We start from the raw sequence: 13,157 nt of genomic DNA, 5'->3' as shown, positions 1-13,157 counted from the left end.
ATAATTATTACTTTTATATGCATTTTGATAATTTGTTTTTCTTTGGGCAACAACTTTCTTTTGGGATTTGGAGGAAAAATAAATGAATTAATTGAAAATGGACGGAAAGTACACTTAGAGAAAATCGCTGCGATGTGCGAGGGCAATAAAATTGCTATGCACAAAAAATGAGTTAAATAAAAAAAGGAATATTTTTTCTAAAAATATTTAAAATTTTTTTTTTAAAGAAATGGAAAACAATATTAGCTTCAAATATGCCATCAAACTAATTTTAGTACAAAATAATTTTGAGTACAAAACTATTTTTAGTACAGTATTATTTTTAGTATAAACATTTGTTTTTTTATTTTAGTTCAAAACTAATTTTAGTGCACCATAAGTTCTAGTTCAAAGCTAGTTTTAGTACAAAATTAATGTTAGGAAAAATTATTTAAAACAAAATTGATATCAAGACAAAATTGGCGTAATTAAAAAAATTATTTTCATTATAATTAATTTCAATATAATTTTAGTACAAAAAATTTGTTTCGCAATATTAATTTAATACGAAATTTATTACAGTTCACAATTATTTTAGAACAACGTTACTTTAATAAAAAACTTAATTTAAGTACAAAACTAGTTTTAGTACACAATTAATTTTAGCATAAAGCTTATTTTAGTACAAAATTATATTTAGTTCAAAATGAGTTCGAGTACAAAAATAATTTTAGTACAAAACTAATTTTGGTATAAAAATAATTATAGTGCAAAAATAATTTTAGTACAAAATTAGTTTTAGCACAAAATTAATTTTAGTACAAAAATAATTTTAGTACAAAATTAATTTTAGTACAAAAATAATTTTAGTACAAAATTAATTTTAGTACAAAAATAATTTTAGTACAAAATTAATTTTAGTACAAAAACAATTTTAGTACAAAAACAATTTTAGTACATAAGTAATTTTAGTACAAAATTAATTAAATAAAATTAATAAATTAATTTTTGTAAAAAATCATATTTTATTCAAAATGAGATAATTTTAGTACAAAAATAATTTTAGTACAAAATTAATTAATTAATCAATTCGTTAGTTTTGTACTATTAATTTTACAATAAAGCTAATTTTAGTACAAAATTACATTTAGATCCAAATGAGTACTAGTACAAAAATTATTTTAGTACAAAAATAGTTTTAGTACAAAATTAATTTTAGTACAAACATTATTTTAGTACAAAAATAATTTTAGTGCAAAATAATGAATTGATTAATTCATTTTTTTTAGCAAAAAAGCTAATTTTGGAACAAAATTACATTTAGATCAAAATGAGTTCTAGTACAAAATGAATTTTAGCACAAAATTAATTTTAGTACAAAAATAATTTTAGTACAAAAATAATTTTAGTACAAAAATAATTTTAGTACAAAAATTATTTTAGTACAAAAATAATTTTAGGACAAAAATAATTTTAGTACAAAAATAATTTTAGTGCAAAAATAATTTTTAAACCCAGGCTTTCGGAGTCATGGGCGGATATCGTAACCTCTGCGCTGAGGTGGACCCCTAACAACGTAATTTTGTTCTTTGAAACTAATTTTGTACAAAATTATCGTTGGTGCAAGACTAATTTCTGTACAAAATTTATTTTTAGTACTAAATAAATTTTAGCACAAAATAAATTTTAGTACAAAATAAATTTTAGTGCAAAATAAATTTTAGCAGAAAATAAATTTTAGTACACAATAAATTTTGGTACACAATAAATTTTAGTGCAAAATTGGTTTTAAAGTACAAATAGAATTTTAGTACAAAATTAAGTTTTTTAGGAAGCCATCGTAGCACAGAAGTTAGCATTTTCGCCTAAGACACTGAAAGCCTGGCTTTAAATTTTAGTACAAAATTAATTTTATATCATATTAGCCTTTGATTTAAGTACAAAAGTAATTTTAAAACAAAATTAATTTTAGTACAAACATTATGCATTTTTAGTACAAAATAAATTTTAGAGCAAAATAAATTTTAGTACAAAATATAATTTAGTACAAAATAAATTTAAGTGCAAAATAAATTTTAGTATAAAAGTATTTTCAGTACAAAGTAAATTTTAGTACAAAATTAATTTTAAAGCACTAAATGAATTTTAGTACAAAATTAAGTTTTTTAGGAGGCCACCGTAGCACAGAAGTTAGCATGTTCGCCTAAGACACTGAAAGTCTGGCTTTAAATTTTAGTACAAAATTAATTTTATATCATATTAGCCTTTGATTTTAGTACGAAAATTGTTTTAGTACAAATTTAATTTAAAAACAAAATTAAATTTAGTACAAAATAAATTTTAATACAAAATTACTTTTAAGGTACAAAATGAATTTTAGTACAAAATTAGGTTTTTTTTAGTAGGCTATCGTAGCACAGAGGTTAGCATGTTCGCCTATGACACTGAAAGCCTGACTTTAAATTTTAGTACAAAATTAATTTTATATCATATTAGCTTTTGGTTAGTACAAAATAAATTTTAGTACAAAATTAGTTTTAGTACAATAATAATTTTAGTACAATAATTAATTTTAGTACCAAATTAATTTAAGCATAATATAATTTTAGTACAAATTTAACTTTACCACAAAATTAGCCCTGGTATACAATTATCTTTAGTACCAAATTAAGATTGTTTGAGTGACCATGGTAGCGCAGAGGCTGCCGCTCAACGACTGAGTTCAAATCCCGGAGAGAACATCAGAAATAATGTTTAGCGGTGGTTATCCCCTCTTAGTGCTGGCTATACTTCCGACGTATTTATCTTAGGTAATTAGTTGAATAAACTTCTCTTATAAGTGGTGTCGCTTTGCGACAAGCCCTTCGAACACGGCAAAAGAATGGAGGCAGGGACCTCCTTTCTATTTCGAGCTTAAAATCTTATTGGACAGCACTCATTGATATGAGAGAAGTATCGCCGCTGTTCTTTATGAGAATTTTTATGGTCAAATTTGCAGTTTTACACAATTAATATCAGTACAAAACTTATTTTAGGTAGCATGTCCATAGGTTGGCATGTCCGCATGGGATCGAATCCAGGCGAGACCATTAAAAAAAATTTCAGCGGTGTTTTTCCCCTCCTACTGGCAACATTTGTGAAGTACTATGCCATGTAAAACTTCTCTCCAAAGAGGTGTCGCACTGCAGCACGCCGTTCACCCTCGGCTGTAAAAAAGGAGGTTCCTTATCATAGTTCAAAAATTGAATTGGACTCCACTAATTGATATGTGAGAAATTTGCCCCTGTTCCTTAGTGGATTGTTCATGGGCAAAATTTGCATTTGCAATTTTTTTCTTAAATAAAATAATTATATACTAAATCTAATAATTTTTTACTAAAATTATAAAATTTTTACTAAAATCTATGAAATTTGTACTAAAAAAAATGAAATGTTTTACTAAAATTAAAAATTTTTTTGCTTCAATATTTTTTTTTTTATTTTTGTTCATAGCTTTTCCTTTCTCTTGGTGTAAACTCAACCAGCCATGTAACTTAAATAGGGTGTGCTATAATTGCGGTCAATGCTTTGGACCTAAAAGGCGGGTGGTGGTGATAGTGTGTATAGGAATAGAAAACGCGTTAACCACATGGTGAGAAAGAGAGACACTTGTAACGTTTTTTTTTTGTTGTTGGTTTTCATATTTGAGTGGGATGAAGAGGTTTTATATTTACGTTGTTATTGGCAGGAAGGAGAGGTGGCTACACACATAGTCATGTACTTTGCTGACTAATGACCATTAAACAGTGGTGTCCAACTATAATTTCATTTGGTGTATGCAGTGCGTTCTTCTTTTGTTTTATGAGTTGGCTCGTAAAAGCAGAAACAACAACAAAAACAAAAAAAAAGTACTGAAAGTAACCACTATAACTAGCAAACAAACATGAGATATACATGACAACATACACATCCAAACAAATATTGTATTTGGCAATCCTGAGAGTCCACTTATATTTAATTTCTTTTTTATGTGTTTTTTTTTTTGTTTTTAGTTGTTGGGCTTTCTGTTGTGTTGGCTATTGTTGGCCTTTGTTTTTGTAACAATTCTTGTTGTAGATTTTATATTTTTTTTATTTTGGCTTATGTTATTTTTTTATAGGTTTGCAATAATTTGTATATGAGTCTTATGGCAACACACACATGTGTGGTGGTGGTGGATGAACCCCCCCAGATGGACAATTTCTTTTGGTTTTTAATTTTGTTGTCCGTCTGCTGTAAAGCTTTCAACAAAATTAACAAGGAGCGAGAATGCGTGTTATGAGTTCGTCGTAAATTAAAGCAGGTATGTCAGCAGGACTTATGGACTCCGCTGGCCCCCTTCCCCCTTGCTAACAAAGTTTTAGAATTATGTTTTTGGTTTTTTTATGTATTTGGCTGGTTAAGAGATTTTTGAGGTTTTTACCATGTGTTGATGGTCTTTGGCAATAAAACAACAGTGACATTATTTATTTTTTTATTAATAAAAAAAAAATATCCAAAAAAACGTAAAAAACTTCCACACGCACTTAAATGACACCACCCCTCCACTTTAATAGCTTGTATGGTGTTGAAAAGGAGGTTTGTTGGCTGATTATTTGAAATGAATTTATAATTAAAGGCTGTAGTGTGTGTTTCTGAGGCCCTTAAATATTTTATTATCAATTTCATTTCATTACCATTTCTTGAAGTTGTTTGTTGTGTGTTTATTTTTAAATTAAGCAAGACTTTATTTTGTTTTCTTTTAAGCTGTGTCGCTTTATAAAGTTTTTGCAGAGCATTTTGTCTTTTGGCATTGTTAACAAGATGCCACCATATAAACAGCCCACAAAACATTGTATGAAGGCTTTGACTGCTTAGGGTAGGGGTTTTGAAAAACACTCCACACGAAAAGTAACCAACGCCAACAAAAGTCTTTAAATTCTTTGGAAACCACCATCAAACCGAAAGAACAAAAAAAAAAAAAAAACACAAGAACATCGAAACACGCCACCAACATGACAATAATAATGATGATGATGAAGTTGATTCGTTGTTTTTTATTTTGTCTCTGCATTTTCAGCACGAATTGAAGTGACAAGAATTAAAACAAAAGAAAAATGTTATAAAATACCAGGGATTACTAAAAAAAAAATTGGAATACTATGTGGTAGGAGGTTGAAAAAAAGATATACCCAATTAATTTCAGTATGTTTTGTTATTCAAAAAAAAAAAAAATCTTTAATTTTAAAGTTAATTTTAATGAAATGGGACCATAGAAGCAAACGTGTGTAAAGCGTAAAAAAATTGCAAATTTTTCCCTCTAAACATTCCACTAAGAAACAGGGCCAATCTTCTCACCTATCAATGAGTGCAGTCCGATTCAAGTTTTAAGCTCAATGATAAGGGGCCTCCCTTTTATAGTCGAGTCCGAACGCTGGGCCGCAGTGCGACACCTCTTTGGAGAGAAGTTTTATATGGCATAGTACCTCACAAATGTTGCCATCATTGGGAGGGGAAAACCACCTTTGAAATTTTTGTTTTCGCCGGATTTCGCCGGGATTCAAACCCATGCGTTCAGCGTCATAGGCGGATATGCTAACCTCTGCGCTGCGGCGACCTCCGGTGTTGGTGTAAAGCGTAAAGTGAAAGAAAAGTTGTCCCACATACATCCCATCTCGATACCCATATTCTCTTTTCTCCTTTTATTATCTTATCTCCTTTTTATCTCCCACATACATCCCATCTCCACCAGTCCAATTGGCTTGACGCCAGTGAACAAAACTTGGTAGAGAAGGTTTGCATTACTAATAGCCTTCGAAAAGTTTGAGGCTTATTACCGCAGAACAGGTTTTCTAATTTGCTCGATACGGTTGATGCCATGGTAGTTTAATTTTTCTATAAAGTACCAAAATTATAGCATACCTCTAGGGATTTAGAAAATTTTTTACTTTTATGAAAATTTTTTCTAATCTTGTGTCCTAGATATTAAAGACAGAAAAAACAAGACACATTTATTATGAATTAAAGAAATTTTATGAGAAGACTTGTTGCAGACATATACGTTTGATGCCATGGTAGTTTAATTTTTCTATAAAGCACCAACATTATTGCATACCTCTAGGGGTTTAGAAAAATTTTTATTTTTCAGAAAAATTGCTCTAATCTTGTGTCCTAGATGTTAAAGATAAAAAAACAAGAAAAATTTACTATGAATTAAAGAACTTTTATAAGAAGAATTGTTGCAGACATTATTAAATTGCATACTTTTAGGACTGTAAGAAATATTTGTTTTCGGAAATATTCTTATTTAAGTCTGGCTTCCATATATTGCAAAAAAATATACAGCAACGACTGAAATTAAGCAATTTTTTGAGTTCATTATTCCAAAATATGTAAAGATTTTTTCATATTTAAAAAAAAAAAAAAAACTTTTGCCAGGTTTGGCACAAATGTGGTACGTAAAGTAGAATTTTGACTTACAATTATGTTCAGTTTTTGTCAATTTTTGGCAGATCTCTTCGAAAAAATTAGTATGAATTAAAGAATTTTTATTAGAAGAATTGTTGTAGACATTAATGTCTAATGTTGCATACTTTTAGGATTGTAAGAAATATTTGTTTTCGAAAATATACTCATTTAAGTCTGTCTTCCATATATTAGAAGAAATATTCAGCAACGACTGATATTCGGCAATGTTTTGAGTTCATTCCAAAATATTTAGAGTTTTTATATTTTTCACAAAAATCTTTTGCCTGATTTGGCAGAAATGTGGTACGTAAAGTAAAATTTTGACTTACAATTATGTTAAATTTTTGTAAATTTTGGCAGAACCCATGGTGGTGGGTTTCGGACTGGTCGAACTTAGGTGGAATTTGGCCCGTTCAAACTTAGCACCTCTTTACTAGTTTCTCCTAAACAAGTCTTGAGAAAAAGATACAACTTCATAGTTAAAATAGGTAATGTGCAAACATATAGCATACTTTTAGGGGATTTAAAAGCTCTTTAAGTATTGCGTAGTTAAGAGAATATTTAGCCTTCTAAATTTTCAGGAAAATGTTTCTTAACTTTAACTGTATTATGCTGCATATGCACCATAGGATGGGGGTATACTAATCTAGTCATTCCCTTTGTAACACCTCGAAATATTCGTCTAAGATCCCTTAAAGTTTACATATTGTTGATCGTCTCTACGTTCGGAGACGATCTAGCCATGTCCGTCCGTCCGTCTGTCGAAATCACGATAGTGGTCGAACTCGTAAAGCCAGCAGCTTGAAATTTTGTATAGATTTGACTTCTTGAGTCGTTAAAAGCCGCAATTTTTGTTAGATTTGGCTGAAATTTTGCACGTGGTGTTCTGTTATGACTTCCAACAATTGTGTCAAGTATGGTTCAAATGATATAGCTCTCTTATAGATCGATCTCCAGATTTGACTTCTTCAGCCCTTACAAGCCGAAATTTATGTCCGATTTGGCTGACATTTTGCAGGTGTTCCGTTATGACTTCCAAGAATTGTGTTAAGTATGGTCCAAATCGGTCCATAACCTGATAAAACTCCCTTATAAACCGATCTCCCGATTTGACTTATTGAGTCCTTACAAGCCGCAATTTTTGTCCGATTTGGCTGAAATTGAGTATGTAGTGTTTATTATGACTTCCAACAAACTCAGCCTAATACGGTCCAAAGCATTATCTCGATCATCTTTGTTCGGTTCCTAGAACCTTAAATGTTTGTTGGTTTGACAGAAGTTTTGTATGTAGAATAAGATTATGCCCTTCGACTAAATTTTATTTTGTATAAATTTTTTGCAAAATCCATGGCGGTGGGATCTCATGATTCGGCCCGGCCGAACTTAGCACGCTTTTACTTGTTTATGTCAAGTTTGCAACGGAAACAAATCTGAATTGCTATATTGGCTGGGATGAGGGCAATTAAAGGAACTAGCATATATGAATTCAAATATTGCATACTTTTAGGAGTTGAAATATCAGCAATATTTTTCATATGTAATAAAAATGGCATCTGAATTTTAAAAAATTTATGATACATAATTTGCAGTCAAGATTTTATTTTTAAAAATAGATTTTTATAATATTTTATCATAACATTATGATTCTATGCGCCTTGAAGTATTCACCTCCTTTGTGAAAATCTTAATTTATTTAAATCTACCGCAATTAATTTTAATAGACTTGACTGTATTATACTGCAAAACAATTTTTAATGTTAAGTTTGCAACGAAAACACATCTGAATTGCTATATTGGCTGGGATGAGGCCAAAAAAAATTAAGTAGAATACATAAGTCAACTTGACCTTCAAATATTGCATACTTTTAAGAGTTGAATTATCGGCAATATTTGTGATATGTAATACAAATGGCATTTGTATTTTAAAAAAGTATGATAAATATTTTCCAGTCAAGGTTAATTGATTTTAATAAAATTATTTCATAACATTGTGATTTAATTTCGCCTTAAAGTATGCACCTCCTTTGTGAAAATTCTAATTTATTTTAGTTTACCGTAATTAATTTTAATAAATTTGTCTGTATTATACTGCAAAACAATTTTTAATGTTAAGTATGCAACGAAAACACATCTGAATTGCTAAATTGGCTGGGATGAGGTCAAATAAAGGAACTATAATACATGAGTTAACTTGAACTTCAAATATTGCATACTTTTAGGAGTTGATTTTTCAGCAATATTTTTCATATGTTATAAAAAAGGCATCTGAATTTTTAAAAAATTATGATAAATATTTTCCAGTCAAATATTTTTATTGAAAAATTGATTTAAATAATATTTTATTAAAATATTATGACTTATGCGCCTTAAAGTATGCACCTCCTTTGTGAAAATCTTAATTGGATCTTTTAAGAGCAACAGAAGAAACAAAAATGAAGTAACTAAAGAAGACCAATGCAGATCTTTCAATACCGTTCACTATAATGAATATAATTGAAAAGTCCTTTTACGATACTGAAGGGCTTAACAAGATTATTTGAATTTTTGCAATATGGGAGTCAATCATAGCGCATTGGTTAGCATGTTAAGAGTCAATCATAGCGCATTGGTTAGCATGTCCTCCTATGATGTTGAACGCCTAGCAAAATCAACAGAAACATTTTTTAGCGATAATTATTCCTACTAATGCTGGTGACATTTGTGAGGTACTATGCCATTTCTAAAAATATTTTCCCAACAAGGTGATGCACTGCGGCACTCCGTTTGAACTTGGTTAGAAAAAGGAAGTCCCTTATCATTGTGTTTAAACTTAAATTGGCAGAAGCTTTTCCTATTCCGTAATGAAATGTTCATGAGCAAATTTGCATTTGTAATGTTGGCCACCGTAGTGCAGAGGTTAGCATGTTCTCCTGTGACGCTGAACGCCTGGGTTCGAATCCTGGCAAGACCATCAGAAAAAAATTTTCAGCCGTGGTTTTGCCCTCCTAATGATGGCAAGAGGTACTATGCCAAGTAAAAACTTCTCTCCAAAGAGTTGTCGCACTGCGGCACCCCTTTCGGACTCGGCTATAAAAAGGAGGACCCTTATCATTGAACTTAAAACTTGAAACGCACTGAACTCATTGATATGTGAGAAATTTTCCCCCGATCCTTAGTGAAATATTCATGGGCAAAGTTTGTAATTTTGGCGACATTTATCGCACCACCAGTCTTTAAAAACTTCTGTATGAGGAGATATCTTTCGGCATACATTTTGTTAATCAATATTATTAATTGTTACATTTCTAGCATGCAAACCCCTTGGAATGTTCTTGCAGTGATTTGAGTGCAAGAATACTGCATGCTTTGCATTTTTCTTTGTAAAACAATAAAATTTTTATATTCCTTTTCAAATAAATACCCTTAAGTGAGCCATTTAAATGATTAGCATTTGTATTTAGACCTTATCTAGGACCAACCCCCTTCCCCTTACTGGACAGGGACAGCCACAATTTTTTGTTTGCTTTTCGAAAAAATTTATTTACTTTGAAATGGACCAGAGCCAATAAATCAATGCGTTAATGATGTTTGTTTATAAGGCCTGCTCAATTCCATGTTGCTGCTGCCGTCGCCGCCGCCGCCGCCGCCAATGATGATGATGATGGTGTTGTTTTTACGATTTAACTACAAAAACAACAATTTGTACAATAAACTCTCGCACGCTTGCGTTGTAAATTCGGTTGAATGTTATGGCCAAAAATTCAAAGAAGAAAAAAAGAAAAAACAACAACAACAACAACAAAGGTTGATGATGCTGCTGCTGCTGTGTTGTGCAAGCAAGCAAGCGATGACACAACAAGAATTTGTTGTATTTGGCCCCTTAAACGTGTACAACTTGACCTTTTTATGCATAAGACCAACAGGGTATAACCGTGTGTGTGTGTTTGCATTCGTTTTGGCCAAAATCTCAATACAAAACTATTAATAAGCCTCAAATAAGCGAATGTGAGTAGCTGGTTGGGTATTTTTTCTGTGTTGTGGCCTTTTTTTGTTTGATTTTTTTTCGATCATTAAGGATTTTTGTTTTGATTTCAATTAGCCTTTTTTTTGTTGAATTGTTTCCTTTATTGAGAGAGAGAGAGTGAGTGGTGTTGCAGACGCAGACGCAGGCTTATGTATGGCCTTTTGGAGGAGTTTGCCTGGCCCGCCTGTAGTTGGTGACAGTTCCCTGTGACGATTTGTTTTTTTTTTTTTTTTTGATGCGGGGTCCAAGGGTTTTTACCACGTAAAATGTCTGGCAGCTTAGGAGGCTGGCCGACGGGCTAGCAGCAGGTTTTCCTTTTGTCTGTCTGTTCGGGGCCAGGTCTTTATGATTTAGTGTTTATATCTAACTGTAGTTTTGAGTTTTAGTATGTGACCAGGCCTATGTCTGTCCTTACACTTTGTTCCTCCATCTGCATGTAAGGCCTTCTTGGGCTGTTGGTATTTTTTTTTTCTCTTATTGTCGTTTATCGTTTTTTTTTAAGGTTTCTCTTCTTGTTCATTTGATTGTGTGTGTGCTGGTTCATAGTTGAGCCCTGGTGCTATTCGCCTTTTATAAATTTTATGGAGACTGATTTTTTTTTTCTAGGAATTTTGTGCACATTTTTGAGTGTGAGTGTGTGTTTTTTTTTATTTATTTCTCATCTCCAATGATTTTGGTAAGACTGGCTGTATGGTTTGCCTGTGCCTAGCTATTTTGTGGGCCTACTCCCAAGCAATTGCTATCAGCAGTTTATTTGGAACTCTTTTCGTTTTCGTTGGGAGCCCAAACAAAAAAAAAAGGTCTGCATTTCAGCTAACGATTTATAGAGAGCTTGATTTTCTTTTCTGTTTTTCCTGGATCTTCAAGAAATTCCAGCTAATTTCCAACAGCATCATAAAACACAAAAATCCCATGTACCCAGGCTGCAGTGTTGGGGAGGGGAATATGGAGAAAATAGCTTGCTGGCAACTCAGTGTGGCATAAGTGAAGACTTATATTTAGATGGTGCTGGTGCGTGATGGTGACTAGAGAAGTGCAGTTTTCCCTTGGGGAAAAGGTGCAGTTTTTTTTTTACCAAAAAGAAAAGTGTTTCAAGTGCAAGTGAAGATGAGCAGTTGTTTTGAAGATTGAAGGCAGTTTTAGATAACATTCAAAACATTTACATACAAGAGGTGTTTTTTTCGAAGGGATAGAGAGATTGTTATTCATAAAACAAAACAAATTCAATAGCTTAAATATATTGGGTTGCCCAAAAAGTAATTGCGGATTTTTCATATAGTCGGTGTTGAAAAATTTTTGCACTGCTTTTGACTCTGTAATTGCATTCTTTCTTCTGTCAGTTAGCTTGCTTTAGAAAAAAAGTGTTAAAAAAAGTATATTTGATTAAAGTTCATTCCAAGTTTTATTAAAAATGCATTTACGTTCTTCTTTTAAAAAATCCGCAATTACTTTTTGGGCAACCCAATATATATATATATAGTTATAGTTTAGTATATAGTATAGTATAGAATGAAATTGTTAATAGCAGCAAACAAGTTTGTTATAAAATTTATTTTTTTTAATTTTTTAAAATATTTTTTTTTAATAGCTGGTGAACAAGACAAACAACAGACACATTGATGTGAGTGTAAATAAACGGGTGTGTTTACACAGGTTGTTACAAATACAAAGAAAATGAAAGTGGAAGTAATTTTCTTTCAAAAGGAAACAAATGTTAGACCAAATAAATGAAAACACCAAAATATGAAAAATTAACAGAAAAAATGAAACCCAAGGCAAAACTTAAAAAAAAAACTTCATGCCAAGTTTTCCAGAAAGCCTCAACTGCTTGAAAAAGATTTATAACATTCCTCTTAAATTGCAAGCGCCTTTTTCCCTTTAACTTCCTAAATTCAAGAAAAACAATATATCCCCAATGCCACCAACAGCAGCCTCAAAATCAGCTTGACCAGCCGTACTTGAAGGTTTAACTTCTTTTGAAACTGTCAAAACACCAACCAAGATACCAAAACAACCAGTAGTGGCCAGTGGACAACCCTAAATCCTGCAAACAATGCTTAACCGTTTCATACAAACAGTTTTTTGTTTTCACTCGCTCTTAAGCCATATTGTTAAGCCCAGCTCACCCATATCAATTACTTAAACTCCATGCATGACAGCAATTTTGTGGTATATGTTTTTTTTGGCTTTAGACTCCAAGTTGTTAAGAAGGAAGGCAGCCTACTACACATTGGAGGTATTTTATACCCCCAATGATATGTCTTATTGTTGTCGATTTATTTGCAGGATTTTTCACCTGACACACTCAAATGTTTAAAGCAAAAGCCTCACTGGCAACCGGGGTAGAGTTGGGGGGGGGGTGCTTTTGCCGTTGTTGGCCATCCAATCAATTTTATTTTTTGGCTCCATAATGCCTTTTATTGTTTCGTTTTGTGGAGACACTGTTTAAGGAATCTCTTGAATGCAGACAATGACACAAACGACAACATTTTGCCCCACACAAACCGACATATGTTCTTACGCCCTCAATCCAAGCTTATCGGGGCATTGATACAATAAAAGATACAACAGCAAACAATGATGCCAAGCTAACAATTGCCTTGAAAAGGTAGAACGTAGAACGAAGGGGAGACAGAGAGAGAGAGAGAGGAAAGCAAAGACCAGAGAAGGAGAGAAACAAGAAAATTTGCATCTAAAGATTTTGTAGAAG

The 13,157-nt window shown here is 31.7% G+C and overlaps 1 protein-coding gene across 3 annotated transcripts in view; it reads right to left on the bottom strand.

The window, feature by feature from the left end:
* Positions 1-13,157, bottom strand: part of LOC106080379 (GATA-binding factor C) — a 145,495-nt gene that overhangs the window by 52,385 nt on the left and 79,953 nt on the right. The window contains exon 5 of one of the 3 annotated variants that reach the window (XM_059362993.1): positions 11,164-11,370. The exons of the other annotated variants lie outside the window; for them this stretch is intronic. Within the exon in view, the coding sequence (XP_059218976.1) occupies positions 11,324-11,370 (47 nt within the window). The 3' untranslated portion in view covers positions 11,164-11,323. Of the gene's footprint in view, positions 1-11,163; positions 11,371-13,157 lie in introns of those variants that run through there. 3 annotated transcript variants of the gene reach the window in all.

The sequence above is a fragment of the Stomoxys calcitrans genome, chromosome 2 (assembly GCF_963082655.1).
Source record: "Stomoxys calcitrans chromosome 2, idStoCalc2.1, whole genome shotgun sequence".
NCBI lineage: Eukaryota > Metazoa > Arthropoda > Insecta > Diptera > Muscidae > Stomoxys > Stomoxys calcitrans.
Note: the sequence above shows the minus strand (reverse complement) of the source record. Positions and strands in the feature narration are given on the sequence as shown.